Source organism: Notothenia coriiceps, unplaced genomic scaffold (genome assembly GCF_000735185.1).
Source record: "Notothenia coriiceps isolate Sejong01 unplaced genomic scaffold, NC01 NC01_scaffold00023520, whole genome shotgun sequence".
NCBI lineage: Eukaryota > Metazoa > Chordata > Actinopteri > Perciformes > Nototheniidae > Notothenia > Notothenia coriiceps.
This window is the reverse complement of record NW_011356221.1, coordinates 303,067-330,041: the sequence shown is the minus strand read 5'-3', so window position 1 is coordinate 330,041 and position 26,975 is coordinate 303,067. Positions and strand designations below refer to the sequence as shown.

General features: G+C 42.0%; 2 protein-coding genes across 5 annotated transcripts in view; both read right to left on the bottom strand.

Annotated features, from left to right (window-relative positions):
* Positions 1-26,975, bottom strand: part of ptpn13 (protein tyrosine phosphatase non-receptor type 13) — a 327,111-nt gene that overhangs the window by 227,984 nt on the left and 72,152 nt on the right. The gene's annotated exons all lie outside the window — the stretch shown is intronic.
* Positions 5,075-25,048, bottom strand: LOC104954537 (cdc42 effector protein 4-like). The gene is made up of 2 exons (XM_010781656.1): positions 24,841-25,048; positions 5,075-8,848 (listed from the first exon to the last, which is right to left on the bottom strand). The coding sequence occupies exon 2, from the start codon at positions 8,664-8,666 to the stop codon at positions 7,680-7,682; it is 987 nt and encodes a 328-aa protein (XP_010779958.1). The 5' UTR covers positions 8,667-8,848; positions 24,841-25,048; the 3' UTR covers positions 5,075-7,679.

Sequence of the window (26,975 nt, the reverse complement as noted above, 5' to 3'; positions counted from 1 at the left end):
AAACACCCAAACCTACAAAACTACAACCGTGACATGAACCCAGGAGCGTGACATAACCCCCCCCTCAAGGGACGGATTCCAGACGTCCCAAAAAACAAAGTCCAGCAGGGTGGGTGGAGGGGGTCTGGAGAACGGGTCTCGGACGGACGGCCCGGGAGCAAGGCAGAAAACAAGGAGGGGAACTCGGGCGGACGGCCCGGGGGCAAAGCAGAGTCCAAAAAGGGGGTCTCGGGCGGACGGCCTGGGGGCAAGGTAGAGTTCGAGGAGGGGCGAAGACCACAGCTCTCAGGTGACCGGGCAGGAGCCGGTGTTGGCCGGACAGGAACCGGAGCCGGTGGAACGGGTGTTGGCAAGATTCTCCACGGAAGAGGACAAGGAGTTGGCAGGACCCTCGGCGATACAGGTGATGTCGAGGCCTCCAACGAAACAAGACATGGGATTGGCAGGGCCCCTGGTAGGAGAGTAGTCGGCGGGACCCCCAACGGGACAGGACACAGGGCCGGCAGGACCCCCGGCAGAAGAGTACTCGGTGGGGCCTCCAGTGGCACAGGACAATAGGGCTGGCAGGACCCCCGGCAGGAGAGTAGTCGGAGGGACCTCCGGTGGCACAGGACATAGGGTTGGCAGGACCCCCGGCAGAAGAGTAGTCGGCGGGGCCTCCAACGGCACAGAACATAGGATTACATAGGGCTGGCAGGACCCCCGGCAGGAGAGTAGTCGGAGGGACCTCCGGTGGCACAGGACATAGGGCTGGCAGGACCCCTGGCAGGAGAGTAGTCGGCGGGACCTCCAGTGGCACAGGACATAGGGCTGGCAGGACCCCCGGCAGGAGAGTAGTCGGCGGGGCCTCCAATGGTACAGGACATAGGGTTGGCAGGACCCCTGGCAGAAGAGTAGTCGACGGGGCCTCCAACGGCACTTGAGTAGGGACTTGAGTGGANACGAAATAGTAAAAACCTTGACATCGTAATCGCCCTTAAGAAACAGAGCGGACCGAGGGAAGAATCGTGAATACGCAAAGCAGTCGGACCTGAAGACTAGCACATCCCCATTGGATAAATAACATAGGCATTTAGTTTATTAATACGAAAGTCCATCATCGTTCAAGTGAAAAGTGACGTAGTACGCGATCACTGCAGATGCAATTTGGTGCTATAAATAATATAGTTTTTAAATAAAACCAAAACAAAACACCTTGAATGTCAGGTAGGTCGCGGCCGGGGGCCGTTGGCAGGAGCGCAGCGCCCGCGCCAAGACAAATGGGAAACACTGGGTATAAAGTTGCGAAGAAAAAGTATGTGAACCCTTTGAATTACCTGGATTTTGCTAAATTTGGTCATAAAATGTTGTTCTGATCTGCGCGTTTGATAGTTCAAATAAGCCGCTGGATGTCCACAGCGCTACTGCAATATTCTGTGGACAGGATAACCAAAACAGTTGAGTTATTGGGAAGGAACACACAACGCTATGTGTGGAGAAAAAGACATCAGCACCCAACTCAAACTCATCCCACTGTGAAGTATGTGGGAGGGAGCATCATGGTATGGGGCTGCTTGCTGCTCAGGGCCCTGGACAGATGCATCATCGACGGAAAAATGAATCCTCAAAGTTATATCAAGACTTTGGCTGAGAGAACTTAAAGGCTCTACTCCACCCAATTGAGCTAACAGAGAGATGGGGTGAGTGCAACGGACAACAACACAAGCAAGAAAGTAAATCAACAACAGAATGGCTTCACAGAAGAATACCCCTATCTGGAGTGGCCCAGTCAGAATCCTGACTCAACCCAATGAGATGCTGTGGCAGTGACCTCAAGAGAGTCGATTCACACCAGACATCCAAGATATTGCTGACTGAAACAGTTTTGATAAGAGGAATGGTCCAAAATTCCTCCTGACCATTGTGCAGGTCTGATATGCAACTATAGGAAACGTTTGGTTGAGGTTATTGCTGCCAAAGGAGGGTCAACCAGTTATTAAATCCAAGGGTTCACATACTTTTTCCACCCTGCACTGTGAATGTTTACATGGTGTGTTCAATAAAAACATAAAAACATATTGTTTGTGTGGTTTTAGCTTAAGCAGACTGTGTTTGTCTATTGTTGTGACTTAGATGAAGATCAGAACACATTTTATGACCAATTTATGCAGAAATCCAGGTAGTTCCAAAGGGTTCACATACTTTTTCTTGCAACTTTATAGCATAAATAAATACAAATGTTATATAATGTTCAAAATATTAACAAAACGACATATTAGAGTAAAAAAATATCAGAAAAACGACTACATTCAGTATTTCAAAAACATAAATAAATCAACATATACATATACATTGAAAAATATCAGAACAAAAACCATACAGTATAGTATTTTGAAAATTGCCTACAGTATAATAGAGTATTATGTTGAAACTATTAGAAAAAACATACAAGCACACACACATTGATCAGTAACTCAATACAGGATGTACTGTACCTTAGTTAACATGACACAATTCCAACATCACCAATAAATACAGAGATCTTTTAAAACATTATCAAGCTTCATAAAAGATTTACAGCCATTCGGACAGAGCTTGAAGGCAAGTTCACAAAGATACAAAAAAACGTTGTATGGTGAGCAGGTCATGCCTTACATTTATTTCTGTATGCAGGTTACACAACAACAAATCCTTTATTGAAACCCCAACGTGTGTAGTTCATCTTTATCTTAGAAATTACTGTATATTAATGCTCCACATATTTATATGGCAGATTTACAGGACCTCAACTAAAAGGAAAAATCAGTATAAGAATTGTAGAACTGCATTTCAAGGACTATGCATAAAGACTCCTTTATGGCACTGTAGTTGATTAATTCCGACACACAACAGATAAATAGACATCACGCTGTGTTGTAGATGGGGAACATCAGACAGGAGTAAAAGCAGGGTGCAGATTTACAGCCGAGCACACACACATTAATCTTTCAGGAGGATATTTCATCTCCCTGGCAATGACACAGACTGTTCCACGTGCTCGCTGCACGTGAGTCACCGCTCTGATCCTGCTGTTTGTCCTCCTCTAGAGACTGAAACAAAGACGATGTATTACTGAAAGCACCATTTAGAAATCCTCTTAGCTGCCCATGCAAATACATTGTGTATGCTATTGGCTGTTTTGTGTAAATGACATGCTTTAAGGGGGTGTTATTAGTGTAATTGGGCGATTAGGCAACATTTGGTGGCTTTAGTTTTGGTTAGCATAGATAGCACTATTTCTGGAGTTTAAATGAGAAGAAACAAAACTAACTGCAGCATGAAACTGATCAAAAAGATATACCCACATGTGTATTACAGCAACAGTTTTCCATATTAACATGTAGAAGAAGAAAACTTGTCTTAGGATTTGTGTAGGCTTTCTCAAAATTCTCTCATACTCTGTAAAGAAAATGATACAAGTCATATTAAAATTCACAAAACGATTTGAACACTGTGGAAGATGTTCTTTGTTTTCACATTACGGAGGATTAAGGATTGAAAAACCATGAATAGTTTGCCCTGCAAATGTTTCTGAAGGATCAACATGAGCCCTGTGTATTCATAACAGAAAATCTATTTTCACAACAACAAACAAACCAAAAGCTAGAGGGGATGTTAGAAATTAAAGTGTGTTCAACTATTTTATTGCATATGGACACCAGGAAAACTAGTACTGAAATAAAGACAGTGGTTGCCATATCAAATTATGCAGGATTAAAGGACTTTAACTTGCAGTATTATAAAGGTGACACTAGAGGGCGATAGCAACACACCTATAGGAAAGTATGGAACACAGTTTCCGGAAATATTACAATTTAACCAACACTTATCTTTTTATGGGTTTTATAAAAACTGCTTTACAGTTATTTGCCACCAGTAAGAGGGATATAATTACTAACAAAGCACTTATATACTAAAAAGGACTGGCTTATCTAAAGCCAGTTGAGTAGCAATTGAAATGTTTGGCTCTATGAAACCTGATGTAGGCTACTTATATGATTCTGTTTTCTTCAAGGTTGTATCTTCCTGGTCGAATGTACTTATTGCAAGTCGCTTTGGATAAAAGCGTCAGCTAAATGCAATGTAATGTAATGTAAAGCAATGCGAGTTAAAAATGTATTTTGTAGCTTCAAATCCTTTTCTTATAAAAGTATTAATACCACACTTTAAGCATACTCTTTACAAGATCAAGTTCATTTAGGATATTACCAAAGTATCACCAAGAAACTGTTCTTGAATTACAGAACAATATATATTTCTCAGAATAATGGCCCGAAGAAAAGTACCAATGTATAAAGTAGCATTTTGTGTGCATCACAATAAATTACCTTTACATTTCACCATTGCTTTTATACAGCTATAACTACATACGTGTGAAACTCTTCAGAAACAAACCAGGCTAGATTTACTACTTTCCCCTTGGGCTTCATTCCAGATGTTATTCTTAGACCTGAGATCATGACAGTCTTCATATAGATATGTGATATGAAAAAATGTCATCACATATCCAGATGGCCATCATATGGAGAAATTTGATTTACGGTTGGAAAAAAGGAAAGAACCTGTAATATATTCTGTACGGTTAATTTAGCGCCCTCACAATTTGTCACTGATGCATCATTTAAGCTACTTTGACTCCCCTTCCGAACAAATTGGATCATACAAAAACATTTTGACTGAATGTTATGAATCACAAGATATGCTCTTTATGTCTTACCCAGCAAGTTCTAAAGCCTGTTAAAATCAATGTCAGGCTGGAGGGCTTTAATTCGCTAACAAGTCTCATCTTGCCCGTAATGTGGAATCTTTAGAACAAGGTTTTATCTTTAATTTCAGGGTTATTTATGCAGAACAATCCACTCTGACTTTGTTAAACTGGGGTTGCGGCTAAAACTGTTTATGTAGCTCACTATAAACAAATCGGAGGGCTACACAAAGGTCAGATTTCAATAAGCGCGTTTTAAGAGTGTGTATAAACTTGCTGAAGAGTTTTGAAAATGAAAGGACGCCTGCGGTGACAGACTTATGAATTTGTAAATAAACGACTGAGTCACGGTTAAAGATTACCAGCTTCTCTTTTATTGAAAAATATAGCTGTTATTTCAAAGAAAGGAAAATGAGGAAGGTAAATATATTAATATACTGTAAAACCAGAATAAGGAGTAGGAAAAGAAAATCAGTACAAACTCGGCATAACACTACAGCCACTGAATAGAAAAAAAAGAATAAACATTCACAGCAGAACTCTGAGCAGGTTGTTTTTCACGTCCTTATCTTTTCCCACCACTCCAAAGCAAAGCTGTCCGGGCGCTGAAAACTTTAAGACCTGGGGCAGAACGAACTTGCAAATTATTTTAAATAGTTTGTTCTGGCCTACTTAGGAGTGTCCTAAAGAGAAACAAGGAGAATGCCAGCAAAATTAAGAAAATACAAAGAAAGTACTTCAGCGTCATTTAGTATACTTTCCCATGATCCTTTATTCTTCTACTTGCGACAATTTGGCCGCAAATGTGCCATTTAGTGTTGAATCCGCTAACATTCCCACGGTAGTACCACATCGTCACACTGCTGATAACAACCAGTGTTTAATGTAATCATCCATGGCACTAACTATATTTACATGACTTGATTAAAACAACGGCAGATAAGGAGTGTTTCTGTTCTCTTTTTAGAGTGTTCATTTCTTGGCGATGAACGTGAAGGACTGCAGCAGCGCAAACCATTTCATTCTGGACCAATAGAAGTAAAGACGGCTTCCATTTTGACTCACTGGCATCAAAATGTGAGCTCTGACTCTTGTATTGCATATCTACACATAAGTAACAACAACACAATCATACATCCTGCTAACGTTACCCAATAATAAAGTTAGAACATACTTGGCAATCTCCTCTAGATTGCTTTTAAGACAAACGTCTTTAAACCTGTTTCTGTTTGGAAACATCACAATAACCCGAGCCAGAATGGCACAGCATCCTGATTCTACGTGCACACCCCCGCGTCAACAGGAAGTTCAAAAACCTGGCAATTAGTTTCTTAACGCCAAATAAAAAAAGGGTCATATTAACCGTGGATACCTTATTTAGACCTGTAGGAGCCTGCATCGTAGAAAAGAAGAAAGAGAAGCCACCCACCTGCCCGTCCCTGACCCTGCTGTTTGTGGAGCCGATCCAGCTGGTTGGGAGCCAACAATGCAGCACATTTAATGAGTAGACAGAGAAACGGCCAGATGATGGGTTCATTTAATCATGTGTTCCTACTGTGTGATTTGGTTGTGTACAGGAGGTATCACTTGTGGGGCCAGTTTAGGAAATATCTGACGCTGCCCGGGGACATTCCTGATGCTTTATTAAGTAGCTGCGCTCTAATAACACACTCTCTCTTCCCTTAGAGACGCGCCTGAACACATGTCTAGAGAGAGGATGTGTGTTTTGGATAGAGCCCTAACTATTAATTTGAATATAACAATTTGTCTACAGCGACAACTCCCTTTCAAACGCTTTCATGCCTCTCTTTGACCTGCCTATCATACACATCTGAGTGATGATGTGGAATGAGTTGTGAAGATACAAAAAATAAACACAACTTCTGTATTGTTGTTGAAAGAAAGTACATGACATTTTGTGAGCTAGTACAGCCTTAACACGACAGTGAAAGTAGGAGTGATGTGACTTAGACACTTTAATGTCTAATTGAATCCAATATGTAAGTGCTAGGCAGCCGAATTCAACGTAAAGAAGCTGGCTAACTCTTTAGTTCAATTAAGACGTTTTTGTAAGAAATTCAACGTATCAGAGAACCTTGAAATCTAAACTTTTAAGACCTCGCAGTGCACAATTAGTATGATCCATCCCTTATAAAACATGTTGAATAAATACCACAGCTCTCTATGGATTTAAAGAAGAGAGATATAAAAGAGAGACAGGGGCAAAATGGTAAACTACCAAACTCAAATACAAGAGAGCTACTGTAGACCAACTTCCAGATACTCTATTTACATATTATAAAGTACAAAATAATCACCCTTTAAAGTCAGACTTGGACAAAAGTAGGAACCTACTTTATCTATTTAGCATCTATGCCAAGATATGGCAAAATGATCACTCCCACACATTACAAAGCTATCAGAGTTCCATTTCTTTTCCTTTCCCTCTTTCTTCTTCAGAACCTGTAGCACACGTCCACATCTGGTTTGTGACTTCACGTATCCTTCTCCTCACATCACATACCCCAAATGTGATATTCATTTGATTGACAGCTGGGGTTAGGGCTCTTTAACCATATTGCCGCCCTTTACTTATTAAAACGAGCAATGCACCTTTGAGAAGGACGCGGTTCAGAGCCAGTCTTATTATAAAATGGAGAATTCCTCGATAAGTTCAGAGTCTGGTGTTGCAAATTAACCCAAACTTTGCGAGAGTTTCACTTTGTGAGTCAGTCTGACACGCTCTTGGCTCATATCTCCTTGCAACAGCACGGTGAATAAGGCTTAATTGGTTTTTATTTATGATGTAGAACAAAGTGGGCAGAGATTAGATTGATCTACAAGAAGCTTAAAGCAGATGTGGCGCTGCTTCTAAATCCCTCCACTGCCCTTTTCCAGCTTGGTCCTTTACATTAGTGTCCTTCAAGACTGTTCGTGGCAGTGATAGGTAAAACATCTACACTCGAATCTCATCATCGTCATCATCCATGAAGGTGAATTCTTGGTCTTCCTCCCCACGTGGCGAGCTGTACTTCGCACTGTCCGTGTCGTTGTCGTGGAACTGCGGTTTCTCCTCGGTGACGGAGCCGGCGCTGGACACGGAGCAGCTGTCCAGGTTGTGGTGGTTGTTCCTGGGGTGCAGCTCGGGGGTGTAGGGCTCCACCACGGGCTTCTGCTGGTACATGGTGCGGGGGGGCCTGGAAGGGGCCTTTTCCTCTGCGTCATCGTCATCTATGTGGGGGATGAGGGAAGGCGACGCCCGGCCCTCGCCCTCCTCGTAGCCGAGGTCGTCCTCCTCACAGCCTTTCTTTTCCATCACGCTCAAGATGTCCCCGAGCATTGAGGGCCCCAAGTCGATGTTGAAGGACATCATGGACTCCGCGTGCTTCATTCCGCCTCCCTTGGGCATGAATGGAGGCAAATCGGTGAGTTCGCCGAAATTGCGCTCTTCAAACTCTGCATCCAGTGTCGCCATGGCTGCGGCTCCGTTCGATGGCTTCTCGATCTCCGAGAGTCTCTTCATGGGGCTGGAGGAAACGCTCTTCGGCAGTCGTTGGCCTCGGTTCACATCCTCTTCGTTTAGGTAAGGCATGGATATGGCGTTTTTGACATAGGCCGACGAACCACCAGAAGGCCCCGTCATGGTGTACTCGTATTTGTCGCCTCGGTTTACTGACTGAGAGCGCTTGCTGCTTCTGAAGGTGCGGGACAGCAGACCTGGTTTGGGCACCGGGGAGTTCTGCTTAGGTTCCGGCTCCCTGGGAGGTTCCCCTGATCGGGTGCTCAGAAACGAAGTATCCCCGAAGGCGTCTCCTCCGCGGCCAACATGCATGGTGTGGCGGAAGTCGCCCAATGGGGCGCTGATCATCTCGGCGGTCAGGTCTGCGCGGGACCGTCTCTTGGACTGGTTAGAGTTGTTCACCAGCTGCTTGAGGATCGGCATGATGGCAGTCTGTTACTTATAATCCACAGAGAGAAATGGAGCTAGCTTCTGTAGGAGTTCAGAGGAGTTCCTTCCAAACTTATTTGGCTGAGGTTATGTCAAAGAAAGTATAATTCCAGGTGTTTAATGTGTGCAGCCATTCTGGTCCTTCAGCTCAAGTTTCCTTCCACCGTCAGATAAACCTATGAACAAGAAGAGAGAGCATTAAAGCCACATCAGTACTCTAATCCTTGGCAGGAAGTGTGGAATTGTTCAATTAATAACATTTTATTCTGCTGAAAATTTAAAACACCACTTTAAATGCTTCTCTAAAGAGCTATGTCTATTCCTTTCTCATCAGCCACTATCGCATAACTGGCTTTATCGCGATCTGCACTAAGTATGGAGGCTTTCGTTGCCAGGGCTTCAGAATGAATCCTCACTTGAGTGGTTCTTAACTAATGAAAAGCTTTTATATGCAGAAGTCTTTGAGGGTGTTATGTAATGGTAAAGAAATGCTTTCTTGTACAAAGTTCACAGCACTCAAAACCAGTGAAATATCCCCAATGAGGTTTACCAAGGCAACTATTCCCATCCAAATTGTGCTAGTACCATTCTTCTGGTACATTTTAAAGCTCTTCCTAAAGACCCCTATAATAGGCTGCTGTCACTTTCAGTTTTTCAAGTAGCTGCAGTGTCCGATGTCTCTGCTGTGCTTTAGTTCCCATTTAGACCCCCGACTGTTACATAACCAGCAAGACACAGGATACTTGGAGCAAGAGCAGTTCAAGCTGGCAGGAATAAAACAAAAAAAATAAGTGGAACAGCATTTCTTCAGCATGGATCAACTGACTGCACAGCTCAGAAAGTCCAGATCTGCTACATTCTGTTCTAACCTTCCTGTTACCAAGAGATTAGATGTTTCCATCGGAGGCTCTGTGCTTTTCTTCAGTTTGAGCTTTTGTCTCTTTTGCCTTGAGAGCGACATTTAAGCACCTCCAACATAATATTTTGTTCTGTCTATCACTGAACACACATCAATGGCCACGTTTGACCTAGCTTTGTCTATCATCTCTAGAGATGGCAATGGACGTTCTGTTATGCGATGGAAGCAGGGTGCTCTTGATTTAACCTAGCTCACTTTGATCCTGATGATATTTGGCTGGATAAGCAGATAATATGGCTCATTTCACACACTGTCCCTAGGTCACCAGTGACGCAATCCTTGAAACGTGATCTTAAAGCAGAACGAGTGGAGAATAGGTCTTAACACCCACTTATGTGCTGGTTACACTCTACTGGATCCATGTGTTACTGACATTAACAAGGGTTCCAATTGTTTTAGCCAGACAGCAATCCCGCCATTCTCCGTGTTTTCAGACTGCAGCTGAAGCCCACGCTCTGGGCCCGTATACGCATCCCCACAGTGAATGAATGGGGGCTTCACTAAACAATATTCAAAAAGGAACGTCACCCATGAAAACATTTGCATCTCTGACAAGAACCCATTGAATTGGAAAGGCAACTGTAGCACTAGAGGGAACAGAAGGGGGTTTGATAGATGATAAAAGCTAGCGCTGTGTTTTTGTTCACAGCTCTTTCAGAAAAAGATGTCATTCCCAAAGAGAACTGAACTCTATCCACTGCCAAAGGTTTGTATCCTCTATATTCAACAACTTCATTCAAGCTGTAGTTCTGGTGCTGTTGAATGGAGGAGATGCACTGTCCCCGCAACACAAGCCGGCCTAACAAAGGGCAAATTCATTAACAATAGTACTTATTTTCAAGTACTATTGTTAAAGCTAGTTCAAGTTCACACCCTGATACGTGACAATTGGAATGGGCTTACTGCTACGAAGGCTATTCAAACAGCAACTGGATGCCAAATTGTAAGTTTATAGCGTAGAGCAAACACATTCCCACAAAGTCCCTTTAAGCGGAGTCCTAGTGGTTAGATTAATGCAGTATGATCTATTATTAGCTAAACCCTTTATTCCTTCATGCCTTGTGCGGTAGCCAATTAGTATCCGCTGCACAAAGGCTGCCGAATGTGTGACTGACCACTCAAGACAACTCATCTGCAATGTTCCTCCCCGCTGCCCATCGTTTTGTGTTTTTCTATGGCAACGTCAGAGCAGAGCACTGGCTATGGAGCGAGCTTCCTGTCTCTAAGCCGGCCGGAGACAGCCAGTGAGATTTGATCCCCTACATGGAGAGATCAGCTCATTCAGATGGATGGATTAACCCTTCCTGGTGGCCACATGCAGGGCAATAAGACAATAACTACGCTGCTATAGCTGAAGGGGAATGCCTTTGATGCGCCTTGTCACCCGAATACATTCAAACCAAGCATAACATATGTCAGTGGGTGCTCGAATATCAAAAGGTGCCAGCCCCACACCTTTAGCCATTCTAGGAAATGGCCCATTTAATGTCTTTTGGGGCCCCTTGGTGTTTCACGAGGAATAGTTCAACCCCCCCCCCTCCCTCTCCAGGATCATCAAGACCCCATTATTGTGGGCATGACAAAAGATGGAGTACAGCCTGCAGGCAGCCCTGTCATATTCAGTTCTAGCCTTTCAGCACTCTTCAAAAGATAAACCATGAAGAATGACAGTGTTATGTGTTATGCATTCTCCTGTTTCAAACATTCCAGAGACCATTTAAAACGCCTAAAAAGGGAGCACTAATGTTGCGTATGAAACTGGGGCCGTGGTAAATGTTCTTTCCCATAGAGCGGAGAATGTATGCTTCTCTTTTTTCTGTTGTTCTGGGAGCCTATCCAGGCTTTCTCCAAATATATTAGGCATTTAGGTTAACTGTTTTAAATACGATACCTGAACATTTCTACAATATAGACTGCTAAATACTTATCATATTTAAGTACAATGCTAATAAATCTGTTCTGTTAGCTTGGAAGAAAGATTGTGTCCAATGTTGAGGCTTTTTATCGATTACAAATAATAAAATGTTGTGGTTATTTTTCCTTCATATTGAAATACCAAGACTCCGTCAATTGCAAATGACAAACTCCACCTTTTGAATTAATGTCATATAGATTAATACTGCAAGTTTATTCTCATTTCAGACCTTCAAATAGAAAGAATTGGGTGTACTATTTTACATTGCTGTATCTTTGGTTTCTTTACTTTTAAAGTAGGAAACGGAAATAAAGTTCTAAATAGTTTTGCTTGGGCTGTCTCTTGGATTTCGTGAACATACAGAGAATACTATACAACTCACTCAAAAAAAAATGAAAAGGTTATTTCTCCTCAGTGTCTTGACCAATAGAAAAACATACAGTCGCCCCTCTCTTGTTTGCTCATACATTGTGTTAAGGTCAAACGGAAGTCTAGGGATTCCAGTCTGACCTGTATGGCTTCCACTACACTCAGTTCACCTGGGGGCAGAATTTCATCTCCGCTATCTTTTTACAGGCTCATGGAGCAAAACAAAAAAGCAGGTTATACAACTCAAAGATAGCAATCACTTCAACACAAACACACAGGTGAACATATTTGTTGTAGGCCACTAGATAAGCCCAAAGAGGTATTATATTGTTTGTTTGAGTTGAGTATATTGCCTCAGCCATGGTGCCAGCCCGTGACGAAGCCTTTATGTAACAGAGCTCTCAAAGTGCCACATGACTCCAGCTCGAACTGAGACAAGTGGTGACAGGGCCATGAATGATTAAGAGCATCGTGTCGCTGGCAGACTCTGAATGACATCACAACAACCAGCATGCTCAGCAGCGTTCAGTCTCGCTCTTGTAATCCTGTGGATCACAGGCGCCACACAGTCCTCGGCTATCCCACACCACTTTCTCTTCATTCACCCCGATGAGCAGGGGAAAGAGGCTTTGGCTGCTCATCCAATCACAGCTCGCCTACTGTCGAGTTAAAGCAACAGACGTGCACTGACTGCGAGACTTTCTGGTTTTATTTTAGACTTTGTTTGAATCTTTTAAAAGGAGAGGGAGAGTCCATAATTTATTCACAAGGAAGAAGCCTTGAAGAGTTACAAGGAGACATAAACAGTGCAATTGCATAACTGTTATTATGTTAAAAAAATGCCTTTTCTGCAGGGAAAGGATACAATAGTGAGCCTATGAATCAGTTCGAAACAAATGTATCAATACCAAAATATTCATGTTAACTGACTTTCAATATGCAGTTACAGATTTTCCTTTGGGCAAGCAAACACTACTAAAGTTATGTTTTACCAACTCTTTTCTTCTCCAGCTTTCCCCCCATTTCTCTAAACTATGATTTTCAAAACAGAGACCTTGAGCAACAAGAAAACCTCTGCTTTGTTTAACCTTGAATCTGCTTTTGTTCAGGCCTATTGTCAGCAACATTGATATGCAAATGAAAATAAAGAGTCCGCCAACGGCATCTATGACATTGCTAATCAATTGATGCATAAGAATGGAAAGTTCCCAACTCTGACAAAGAAGGTTGGCAAACTTCATTTGCAGCTACTTTGTGAGGCCCATAACCTCCAGCCCAAACATCTGATTCCCACGGGGGGAGAGGACGCCGTCAGAGCCAGAAGCAGAGAAACAACAACACGGACCATGTCCATGTTTATTTTCATCTTCCTTCAGAATTGTCCCATTGTCATCGTCCAAACACAACAACTGTATAAACGAATATAATAAATATAGAAATGTTTGCTATCAAAGAGGCTAGAAATGAAGGAATTAGGAGGCTTCATCCACTATGTATGAATGTGTTTCCGCCTTACATCATGGTGCTGTAGCCTTGGTGCCAGCTCATTAGCACAGCGCCGTTTCTCTAGCCGCCTCAACGTTTCCTCCAGTCCGACATCTACTTATTGTCCTTAACTCACCGCACAGATAAAGGATGAAGAAATACTCGACACAAACTCAGCCTCACGTCGCATTACAACACACCTGAAAATAGAATCAATCCAAAGTAATGATACTGGATTTAGACACTGTTTAGACAATCCATAACTATTGAATTATTCTATCATGTTATGCCTTATGCCCTCAATATTGCGTATTCTTGTCCCCGAGGTATTGAAAATGGAATCCAATGTATATATTTTTCTAGTTAATATAGAAGTAAGAGATTCCAGTATCATGTAAACACTGTCTGACTGGATCAAAGAATGTGTGACACTAACATAAGAATGGCAACCTGTTACAGATAACACTCTAAAATAAGCCATCCTTTGTTCCTGCATACCACCTCATGACTGCCTCCTACGGAAGAAACATGTTCTTCCTGTTCGACTTCATATCTAGTGACACGCTGCAAGGCTAACCCTGTATGACAAATGTCCGGAATATATTGAATAGACCCAGAGGAAAGGATGTGAATGCTAAGAAAGGGATAAAGCAAAGCATTCCTATTTCACTCAGCAGGTTTACCCAGGGTAAACAGATATAACTTATGTTAAACACACCAGTGCTATTTGCTCACTTATTCAAAACTCACACAGTATAGAATTTCGCCGAGGTCTCAGTAAGCCTGTCTGTAAAGGTTGTTGCTCCTTCTGTACTGACCCAATATAGCTAGAATAAAGATGAAATATACTCTAAACGTATAAGTGGAACAGATGTACACCTAAAGAATAACATTTAAATGTCCAATTTGCAATTATCGTAACATTTATTTTATTATATTCCTCCAAGGAAACATTTTGTTGTGTTTAAGGCTCAAGGTGAAACGTATTGTCATAAAAAGCCTGTATTCTCTATGAAGCAGAAATGGGTTCAATATCTTTATTAGGCATAAACAGTGAGAACATGCAATCTCTTGAGGGCCCATTTAGTAACTTAATTAGCCGAATCTTCAGCATCAACACATTTGTCCTCACATAACACAGCTATTAAGATCCAGACAAAAAACCCATTTGTCCTCGATACTATGGAAAAAATATACTTAAACCTAATAACAAAGCACATGTGGAAGTAAAGTTTATAAAATATGGGTGTTGCAACTATAGTGTCCATGGTGAAATCAAGAAATGTCATATTAGCAGGTTCTAGCCCTTATATAAAATTGCTATCATAAAATCTGAAAAGATAAACAGGAATTTGAGCAACTGTGCATTATTCAGATATGTCAATGGTTAACCTAATTACATCAAAGGCAGGGCCGATAAAGAAGCTTAAAGAAACCGGAAACATCCAAGTTGGACTTTGGGAAAGGTCAGAAGCGCCCCTGGAACATTGACTGCTTTATCTGCACAAGACCGACTAGATAGTGAACGCTCATCTTGCTCATGTAAAAAAGCTTTGGGATCAAATAAACCAACATCAGCGTGATGGTTGCTCAAACTCTACATGCCCTCTGTTCGTGTGTTTGTACTGTACTATAACACATCAGCCTTCAGGGCCCCAATGCTGCACCGACCAGAACAAAACCACAGGAGGATTAAGGGCAACGCGTTCGACGTGAGCAAATAAAACCAGCGTGCCTGAGCCTGCCCTCTGCTCCGTGTGTCAGGAGCTCAGGACGGCAAACGCAACTCCTCCGTCCACCCAGAAAAATTAAAAACAAACATCCCCTATCCCCACCAGATTAGGGCTGCACGATTTGGGGAAATAATCTAATTGCGATTTTTATGACAGATATTGCGATTGCGATTCGATTTGTGATATTTGTTTTTAAGCTACCCAACGGAAGTTTATTGTAAAATGCGGCCATATCTCCGGCTAGGAAGGTCGTATTAACGTGCTCCCGTCTCTAGCACCCCCGCAGCCCGAGCTACGAGTGAAAGAACTAAACTTACATGAAACTTCCGTTGGGTTGCTTTAAAGTCAAGCTTCAGTTTAAGATTCACCCTGTAATAGAAACATGTGATGGAGCATTACTAACCTGACTCAGATGGTTTGTTTCACCAAACCATCTAGGAAAGCTCCATTGGAAGCTATTTGGAAAAGTATTTCAAATATACTTGGCAGGTGATTGGATCAATCTGTCACCTTCTATCATGGGCCACTTCTGATTGATTGACAATGACTGGTACATGTGGAGCACAGCACTTCTGATTGATGTGGATGACTGACACACAAGAAGAACAACAACAAAAATCGCAGGCTTTGCGATTTCGATTTAAAATCGATTAATCGTACAGCCCTACACCAGATAGCCCTAATCTGTCTGACTCCAAAATCCATTTCCTATCTCTTTTGTTGTTTTGCACAAGCTCCTTTGACCCCTGCACACCCAGTGATATCTTTTTTTAATCTTCCCAAATCCTGATATCCAGGAGCAGATTTCCTTGTTTGCTTCCAGTCAAGCTAACCTTTTTATTGAGCTGTTATTCCTGCACAGTCGGACAAAGCGTGTGGTCAAGTACTGACTAAGCTGCCATGCTGAGCTGCTGGCAGAGAGGGGAAAGAAGAACCTTGGCTAACAACCAAAGGGATAGATACAAACATGTTTTTTGATTACATAATAAGCCCTACATCTCCCCCACTCCATGTATGAATAATATCCAGAGTAACAGTGTGAAGTGCCATGACCTTACCCCAAAAAAAAGGGAAGGCACAGATGGAGGCGCTGAAGAGAAACACTCCCTCAAAGGGGCGGTGGAGGGTGTCGCCACATTGGATTTACTCGTTCATGCCAGCAGAATGACAGACGTTCTTTCTCCGTGTCCTGCATGAAATGTACCCAAAGCCTCATTACGCCTACAGTGGAGTGATTGTACTTCACTGTGTGTGAGTCCGTGCACGTGAGAGCACATGTCAAATTAATCACTGAAATCCGCCCCGTGAGTCTCTGACAAATATACAGCATTCACGCCTGGTACCAGAGAGCAGGATCTGAGCCAAGTGGTTGAATGAACCGTCCAATAGCTGCTGGACGGCAAAACAAAGCAGAAGTTCTACTGAGGATAGTGCTGAGAAATACTGAGGGAATACAAAATGCTCTGTTGCAGCAGGGATGCCAGAATGAGTTGGCTTGCACTTTAGATACACAGTTCAAATAGTTTACTGGCCATATTGTCTGTTTTTTGAGGGTGCTTTAGAAAGAGACCTTGGCAAAACAAAATATACCAAACCACCAAAAAGATTGTTGGATAATCTTTTAGAATGTATAAAAAGAGCACACACAAACTGTAGTGAAGTCGACAGGAGGCCTCTCAGTGGGACTGATAGATAAGTGACAGTTTTTCCGCACTGTGTCCACACCTCCTGGCCTTTTTTTTTTTTACAAGCTGCCTTCCCGTTAAAGTCAAACACACAAACCAGTTATAAAGGCCTCAGGCACAGCGCCCTGACTGACAAGATGAGTTAATAAACCCCCATGGTGTTACCTTAAATGACACCGAAGGCAAACAACAAAACACTTGCTGACAAAAGAGAACACAAAGGCTCACAAACATGGCCACTTCAACCTAATAATGGCAAATTCACAACAGCGGTTGACAAGTTGAAAACACCCAGAACAGGACGGAGATAAAGACTCTTCCCCTCGTAAAGCACGTTGTTAATGCAATTGCTCCCTTGTTAGTGCTCTGTGTGAGGAGGCCACGCTTGCTGTGAGTGTGCGTACAAGTTCTTCCTATAGTGTATCTTTGGGAATTGCTAGCTAAGCACAGGGGGGCTGATATTTCAGCAGCTCAGCTCACTGACAGTTGACCTGAGAGCATACTACAACCTAATATGTGCATAGATGCCGTGTCAAAATGTGCTATCTGCTGTATGTTCAGTATTCTCCACCACTTTTGGAGTTAAAGATCATTTAAAGTAAAAGAAAACAGTCAGTGTAACACTATCAAATAAAACGCCAGAGGCATGACAAGAGGATCACATTAGATCAAATAAAAGCCACAACTTAACACAGGCTCCTTTGAAACCTGTAAGTCTGTAGGCCGGATAATGAAAGTGCAAAGTGTTTTCGGGAATCAGTACCCGATTATGTCAGGAACGTCTTTGAAGTACCATCAGTGTCATCTTACCGAAATCCATCTTCCTTTTATTTGGGTTTCTTGAAGACAGCTTTCACATCTGGCATGCTACTTTGATTTGGAAATCAAGCAACAACGCGTTTTTCATGGAAATATATGTCTGCAAGCATAACGTTTCCATTGGTAAAGCACATACAGATGGTTGTGGCTGTGTTTACATGCATAGGATCTGTGCATGTTTATGTGCATAGTTAACACTAAAGTTTAAAGTCCATCAACGGCCCCAGTTGAAACGGAACTGTAAATAGGTTCAAGGGTCATTGGGGAGTTTGTCACAAACATCAAAAACACACCCTTTTGGTTTCCGAATGACAGACACCATTAGTTCAGAGGAAGACAGGAACCAAACCCTTTTGGCACACCCAGACCACACGCACCTTTAAAAGGAAACTAATGCGTGCACGTACACACACAATTAAGATGAGGCTCAAATGTGACCCAGATGAATGACACCCACTATTCACAGTGATTCACATTCATTTAATACAAAGAGACAAAGGCCTGAGATCCGTATCTATTCATTCAGGTATTGTAACCTTCCACCACGGGCCATTCAGATCACCGGATTGCTGTCCTAAAACTCTCCTCTTGAGGCTCAGACAGGATGATATGTGAGAAACCTGTGACCCTCCCGGGATCCACAACAAGAGCCCACAATAGTGCATGTGACTGTTCGCATCTCCTTATTTCCCGGTATACATTTGTTATCTAGTGGGCACAGAGGTGACCACAGCAACGCCAACAGTCCTCCTTTGTCTTTTCAGTACGCTTGAGAGAGACACCACCTGTTCCTGTGTTCATACAGAGCAGCAAAACAATGAGGGCTCGCTGGGCTGTAAACAGACCAAAGCCCGGACTGCAACGGCCAGCTGCACAGTCATGTGTGTTTTCAATATGACCCCGTCACAGTCGAGTCAGCAGATATTGCACCAGCCATAGCCCTGCTGCTGCTAAAAGCAATATTGTGTCAGTGACGGACGGCAGAAGAAGGGGAACTTAATGCTAACAAACGTGGTTAATGTTTAACTATGTTCCATAAAAGCCGGCATTGGCACTTCACTATACGATTTTTATGAAAATGTACAACAAAGAAGGCATGACCAATGAGTTTTCTTATCTAACCGTTTCATTAACTAAATTCAGCTGAAAAACCGGAAATATGCATATCAAACGCTGGGTCAGATTCAAATTGTATGGGCAAAAAAAGATTTTCTTATGAATTAAATGACATGGGAATATGCTAATTTATGCCGACAATGAGGGGAAATGTTTTTTTTAGCATCGTTGAACAGATATGCTGGAATTATTCAACCCAGATCATATTGTCATATGTCAGGATAACATTGTATTATATAAGGGTCGCGATCAAGAACAACGTGGGTGATAACAATTTGATTTCCGACAAGAAGTTTGAGCTTCCCACTACACAGAAAATTAAGTATCTTTTCAAACTGATTCCTCGGAACGACTAAAGGAAGTAGCTGGAAATCTCTGCTGGAATCTTTTTCTGCAAAGCTGCCGGAGGGTTGTCGTCATCCTCCTTGTAAGCCATTCAAATGTGTTCTTGCCCAAATCTCAAAATCGTAGTACATCAACAGGACCAATGGACAAAGTGGAGAGCAAGACCAATTGACGGTATCAAAGCCAAAATTGAAAGAAAGTTATGACACATCTTCAAAATATGTTTGCAATTAGATTCCAGATGAATATTGGACAGGTGTGCCAGCTGGTGATTTTGATCTGTGGTGTTCTTGTAAAAAACAGAAACCATTGATGATGTTCTAAAACATTCGCAATGTTGGACCAACCCACCAGCCTCGCCACAGCTCCACTGGCACTGCCTTCATCTCAGACATGATCATTATCCAAACTGGTTCAAACAATGCAATTAAAGATACAAATGATGTGCTGCAAGAGTGATGACCATATGCTATAAACATCTATGACTATCATATGAGTAGTTATTTAATGCATGTGCTTAGGTGTTGTCGCATCAAACTGTCATGTTTTGTTTCAAGAAGGGAGTGAAATTACTTCAATGTGAAGTGCACGCCACACAGGAAAAATAGTTCCTGTTGAACTGGTTATTTTCCTCCACAATGCTCACATTACATTGACAGTAACCAAAACAGGCGAAGATCTGAGCGATCGAGTAACAGGTGCATATGGGTTTCACAAAAGAAAAAGAGAGAGTGGCCCCTTTCCATGGGAACGGCAGTGATATATTGTTGTTAAATGGGGCGATAAAGGGCATGTGGTGTCACTATGCCAGAATCAGCTAAGGTTTCTCTCTTGAGGGTTGGGGCTTTGGGTCGAATATTGACCGCTGATGGATTTTTCAGGGGGGTTGGTCCCAAAAGAGTTGACACGGTTTAGACCTCTTTAACTGACCAACCTTCCAATTGTGTGATAAGATAATTCAATTAAATCTAGTCTTGAAAAAATACAGAGTCAGTGACTAGTGGGATCTATTAACAGAAATGAACTATAACTATGTTTTCATTTGAGTCTTTTTTATCTTAAATAAAGAACAGCTGTGTTTTTGTTTCTTTAGAATTAGGGATGCTCCGATCGATCGGCCGCCGATCGATATCGGCCGATACTCACTCTACTGATCGATCGGTGCTCTCTAAAAATGCAGATCGCGAGAGCCGATCGCATGACGTAAAATGATGACGGAAAATACATGACACTTTTCTAACTGCGCGGCAAAACAAGCTCGCCAAAATGGCTTCATCGGTCTGGCAGTATTTTAAGGTGTCCGAAAAGGACAATAAAATAGCGGTACGCAACGTGTGTGAAGCAGAAATCCTGCAGCTCCACCCGCTGTGACGGACCGGTGAGCGGAGCGAAACACACACTAAGAGTTAGACCTAACACACTTAGCCCATTTTATCTACCTCTGGAACAAGCTAAACTAGTTATACATATATTTATTCTTCATTGTCGGGTCACTCATTACTGGATCAGTGAGCTGCATGAGATACTGACAGGCTGTCAGGAGAGAGAGAGAGAGAGGGAGGAAAAGAGAGCGCTTCCACTCATTTCTCCCGTGTTATTATCCAAAGTTAATGTAAACTTGAATAATGTACTTCATTTGAATGTAATAATTATGTTGGTTGTTGTTTGTGGAAGCGCCAGTGAATGAGCCACATTAACTGAGTTTTAAACATCACTTTAAATGGAAGATCCCCATAGGCCCCGCCCACTCGATCGGGTCGGCCGATACTGATTCCGGCGATCGGCCCCAAAATTGGCGATCGGAGCATCCCTATTTAGAATGAGCCCTTTAAATCTACATGGGAGATTATTCCCATGCACTGCAATTTCTCTACAGTAGCTCAGAATTTACAAACCAATCTTTCAATATAACCTTTCGCAGTTTCTACCTGAAGGCCATTGTAGTTCTCCGACGAGTTTGTAAAACTGTGGCAACGCCAGCTACCGCCTGAATTGTATAGCTCCCAAAGTATTGTGATGGAAAAATGGCCTTTAAGCAAAGGTGTTACTATGGTTTTAACTGCTTGGTTTGGGAGGGGTTCGCATCTCCATCCATTATGTTAAATAATGCCAAATCCGACACACTGTCCCTTTAAGTCCATGGTTGACTTAAACAGTGGTGCCCTAGGGTCGAAGACAGATCTGTGGGGTCGTAAAAGGATTAACAGGTGACAGCAAAACATTTTTTCTGCTAGACCAAATTACGTTTGTTTAATTTAGGTTTTTATAGCAAATCCTTCATTCCTAAAAACAAAATCTGTACAACTTAACCCTTGTTTCCAGATGAAACAAACAAAGGCATTCTTTGGTGTCCCTGCTCTTGATTCATAGACATTTTGGGGGAAATGAGGTTGCAGCAGATATTGCTTTGTTTAGGGAACCACTACGGTAATCACAATCGTTGGAATGCCAGAATGATATAAAGGCTGTAATATAGGGAATCTCTTGTTTTAAGCATACTGGTTAATTTGTTGCTACCGATCGAAGTTCAAAGTCAAATGGGTTCTGCAAAATACCTCAACACTGCGTAACATGGACTATTCTTCCATATAAAGTCTGTTGAGAGATTAACTCAAAAACCCTCAGTTGGATTTATGATCCAAGTTCATAGACCTCCCTGCTGTGTTTGCAGGCGAGTGAATCCTGTAATTGTCTGAGTCAAAACAACTCTCCTCTGGGAGTTCAACATAAGTCTCTATGATTTCCAGTATCAACGGCAGAAAAAAAATTACACACCCGTCACCTTTGAAGTGATTAATAATTCACAGACATGGGGAGCCTTCCACAGTTCAGAGCTCTGGGGTGAGAGAGTATGCTAGTGTCATTCAAAAAAGGAAAACTCATGGTTTGTTATAGAAATGTCATGAAAGATTCTCAAAAATCATTATATGGTGTGATAAAAATAATATATATATTTTGTGATTAACATTGAAGTCCTAGTAGTATCATAAAAAAGTCACAGTACAGTAAGCCATAAAATCATATAATTCATAGCAGGTCATACAAATCAGTACTAGTGTAGTAGGCTTTAGTATGCCAACAAATGGTAATAATATAGTAAAAAAAGGAATAAGGAATGTCATTCAAATGGCCTAGTGCAGAATATTATTGAAAAAGTCTTAAAAAGCCATAGTTTAGTATGCCATAAATAAGTCCCACGAAAGTAATTGTATGCCATTAACAAGTCATACACAAATGATGTAATCATATTAAAACAAGTGATGGTTTTTAAATGTTACTGCTTGCAATTGCCCTCTTTCTTCCATTCTGAATACACAGTAATCAACCAAAAATATTTTTGTTTATCCTTTTCCCAACTAAAGGATTTTTTTCCAAACCATGTAATTGCAAAGAAGCCATGCCAAAGACTAAATGTCAAGATGTTCTCCCATCGTTCCCAGCAGGCCTCCTATGGAGTATGGAATAAAGGTGGGTGGATAACAGAGGCTGTAATTTACATAGGCATTTTCCTGAGGCATGGGAAGTAACAACAAGACTCAATATACTGTAAATGATCACATCTGACTCCAGTTAACAACTTTTTTTCTCTCTTATAAACCAACACGAAAAGTTAATACATCACACATTAAACCACCATGCAACATAGAATCTGGACACAAATGAAATACTCCCTCAGTGTTGATATACAAGGAAATTAGTTGCCCTCCACTTTTAACGAACTGCTTGTGCCTGAAGTAAGATTTCATGGGAAAATGAGTCTCACTGCCTCTCCCAACCCCCACTCCTGCACGCCCTCTTCTCTGCAGTATAAAACTGTAATGACCTCAGCTCCGTCAGAATAGGGCAGGTAGCCAGCTTCCTCACTAGGCAGCAGGCGTACCCTCCAGAGCTAACTGAAATAGCCTCCGGCGCAAAAAAAAGAAAGCACAGTCAGTAAGAGATGACACACTCCCCTCCCTGCACACAATACATCTTGATGGAGAGATATCTGCCTGGCAGCTCTGGAGAAGTCATAAAATAAGGAGCTGAAAGGCATGGAGTGTGTTTCTGTGTGATAATGCGCTACTTCAGTTGACCACAAAAGACACAGAAAAGCTAGAGGATGCTTGGAAAAGTGGCGCTGCTAGTCTGACCTTGGCCTATTACCTCAAGTTGCTTCCTTTTTTCTACAGAGTTACCAATACAGTTATAAGTAAATGATTCATCAAGAAAAAACACAAACACCCATTGACCCTAGGGCTGTTGTTAGGGCGGGTGCGGACGAGTGAAGGCGGGGGTCATAGGTCAACAGTTGTACAAAGACAACCCCAAAGCCAAGCCCATTAGTCAAAATGTCCTCCTGCTGTTTTCCAGACTGGCAGTTTAACAAGAGCTAAGGCTTCATTACAGACTTTGAGAGAGGAATAATTCAACTCAACGTCATAAAACGGCCCTGCAGGCTTTATGGTCAGTGGTTAAAGTCAAGCACATCCAGTACGGACAGAGCATGATGAACGAGGCTGGGCAGGTAAACAGCCACGGTGCTAATTCTAGAGTAGATTGCCCGGTTCATCAGTCATGATGAGCAAGAGAGGCAAGTGCCAGGCCTGTAAACACAAGCAGGAACATCTAACTAATGACACAGGGAGGTGGACAAATCCGGGAGAGACGAGGTGAAAGTAGCCCTGCAGTTTGCTGAGCTCTCGGTAGATTCCAAGAGTGGCAGAGTATTCATGTTACGTAACTGTCAGTGAAAATAACTGATGCTTTTAAGGCCATCTGCCCACTCCGATTAAATCATATCCTGTCCTGAAGCTGGAAAGTCTTATTTGGGACACTTATGTGTCTTACGAGGTCCCATCGTGGGTATCTACAAAGTAGAAACCAAACTGTTGGGATCTAGTAATAGTGGGAACTACTATTATTACAATGAATTAGCCTCCAAGAGGTCAAGAGACTTCAGGACACACAAGTGAGTAATATACAGTCAAGTTATGAGGAATTGTATTAGTATAGACATTTTTGTGTCCTGAAGTCTATTGACCTCTTGGAGGCTACTTATTTGGATCCCACATGTGAACAAACTTTTCTTTCACTGACCAAGTTACTGGCTCCTTTCATCTTGGTTCTGGCCTTGCCTTTAAAACAGATAATTGTATAATTTGATAAGTAATGAACCGAAGCACGATTTCTTGGAAAAAGGGGTTCTCTGCCAAATGTAATCGTGTCAGTAATCTTAATCTACGATATATATCACATGATTTAAAACAAAACGTTTGAAGAGGAGGGAAGCTTTGCACAACTTCATGATCAAGGCTGAATGTAACTAAAAACTATTGGTCCTAAAAGGTTGAGCTCATAGCAGTGATATGAGTGTTTGGAATCCAAAATGACATAGTAAAAGCATGATTTGACCCAAGAACAAAATCCTCTTTAACCTGAAGTGGTGACTTCAATAATGACATGAGTTTCCCTTTACTTTCTAGTGTTCCCCAGGCGGATGGAGGACGCAGGGCTCATTGTTATCGCTCCATATGGGACAGACAGGAAGGAGCTCGATCAGACTGCAAGGCGCAAATTGACTACAAGCAGATTTGACATTCAAATGAGATGCAGATTTCTAACAGTTGGCTTTACTTCGACATACGTTAGTTTCCTGGCCCAGCAGAGTAGTCTGAAAACTACACTAAACAATGCCGATTCTATTGTTTGAACTAAAAATCGTCACTCACCGAACTAGCTTAAATTAAGCATTCTACAACAGGACATCCAACTCTAAAACAATAACATGAAGACATTTTACCTTTTTTAAGGTCCGAGCAATGGCGAAGTTTCAGGTTATATTCCACTCAACTTCCCGTAAACACAGAAGAACAGCAAAAACAGGAGGGGAAACGTCTGTGTCACTTCGGAGTCACTTTAGTTTCCAGGGCAGGAGAAGCATGAGCTGCGGCAGGACAGTCCCCGTGTTGGTGCTCCAATGTCCGTTTAGTTTGCATGTGTGTGGCGCACAAAGCGGCCCTCCCCCCTCCTCTCATCTGCCCGAGAGCACCACCCCCCTGCTGAAGTTTAAAGGGACATAGCCCTATTTACCCACAACACATGACAATAGGAACCACTTCAACCTGCTGGGACTAACAAGCCCTTAGCCCAGGACTAATGGCAGTGAAATAAGATCCTCAAAGATATGACCAAAGCAAAGACAATTTAAAGGAATAGTTTGACATTTTGTTAATGTGCACTTTTTACTTTCTTGCCAATTTAGATATAAATATTAATACCATTGAATGTAGGGAACCTCAAAGCTTAAGCCCACACAAGCTTTAGCATTTACTTAGCTTAGCATAAAGACCATAACCAATGGGAAATGGTAACCAGGAAGAAATAGTGGTCTAACTTTGCGTGACCCTGTAAAACCAAAACTTGGCATTTTACCACTTACTAATTATTAACAAAGCAGGCAGGTTCTGTTGCCTTTGGACAAAACTAAACTTTGCGGTTCTGTTTTTCTGTTTCCCCTCATTTCCAGTGTTTTGCTAAATTCAGCTAGCATCTCTTGGCCTAAGCTTTTATGTGGACAGATTTCTGACCGCAGAGTTTATGAAGCAAGCCCCAAGTGGCCATTAGATGATTCGCAAATCTGCGCATGCTTCAATCTTAAGCAACAGAAGTTGCTGCTTTATCGCAAGATGGTCTCTTGTTTGTCAACTGTATTAGGATCTATTTATTCAAAATACTTGAAATGTACGGACTTAATGTTCTTTCCACGTATAATTTGTAGCATTGAGGCACATGTAGCCTACAGCACATTTGCCCAGTTATAATGCAATATCCCAAACATAAGGATTTATTTTAGTTGGCTACTAACTTCTGAAAGCCTTGAAGGTTAATAGGGGAGACTATGGACACTTTACTCCAATTATTTTTGACAGTTCACAGATTACATTTAAAAACGGCCTTTAATTTACAACAGTCATCTGGTCCTCAGGTGTGAACTTTAAAAACTGCCGGAAACTGCAGACGCCCACCTGCCTGTAAAAGCCTCTTACACCCACCTGTAAATATCATCAGCTCAAATTATATTATTACACGATGGACCAATTAGTGGTGCAAAGTTTTATGGGAAGCGCTTTTTAGGTCTTTCAAAACTTCAGTGAGGCTTATGTAGGACAAAAACTTTGATGGCACATTTCCCTGGAGCGGGCACCCTTTTTCAATTATTGCTTCCTTCTGTGGCTTTGTGTTGTACGTTATAATGAATACGGCCTTGAAAGGCTTCATTCAGAAATTGGGACACACACAAGGCCAAATAACTTAATCGAACACTGTCAGGAATTTATGTCAACATTTCAGTTGCCTCATATATTCAAATAGAACTTTTTTAAATCACACACTGTGGAATGTTCTGTCCAACCAAACTGTTACAAGAGTGAGGATCATTTTTGTTCTTCTTTCATTTAATGCGTATCGAGTCAGAAACCAATTTAAGCATTCTGCAAACAGTACATTAAAAAGGCATTCATAAAAGTCACTCAGGAAACATCGCCTTTTTCTGAAATTAGTGTCCTTTCTTCAACTGTCGGTATACCCTCTTCAAATCCCCCAACCGCTCTCAGTGAAGCTCACAAATGAGGCAATTAAATGTAGGGTTTCAAACTCCTTTGAACTACACCTTCTGTCTGAGTCCTTTATTATTCCTACTGTTGGTTCTCAAAGCTCATCAGGGCCATTAAGTACCTTGGGCTGCCTTTTTAAAAGAGACCACCAGCTCGCTCTTTTCTGTCATTCAGTTCCTGAGGGAGAGAGTAGGTGAGAGACAGATGGAAAGGAATTTTTCAGTGAGTGAAATGGCTCCTGCCTGTGATTCTTATGTCAGGGGGACATTTCCCATGTGTTTTCAAAAAAGGGATTAGTGCTTTGGACGGCGCTCGTTCCAAT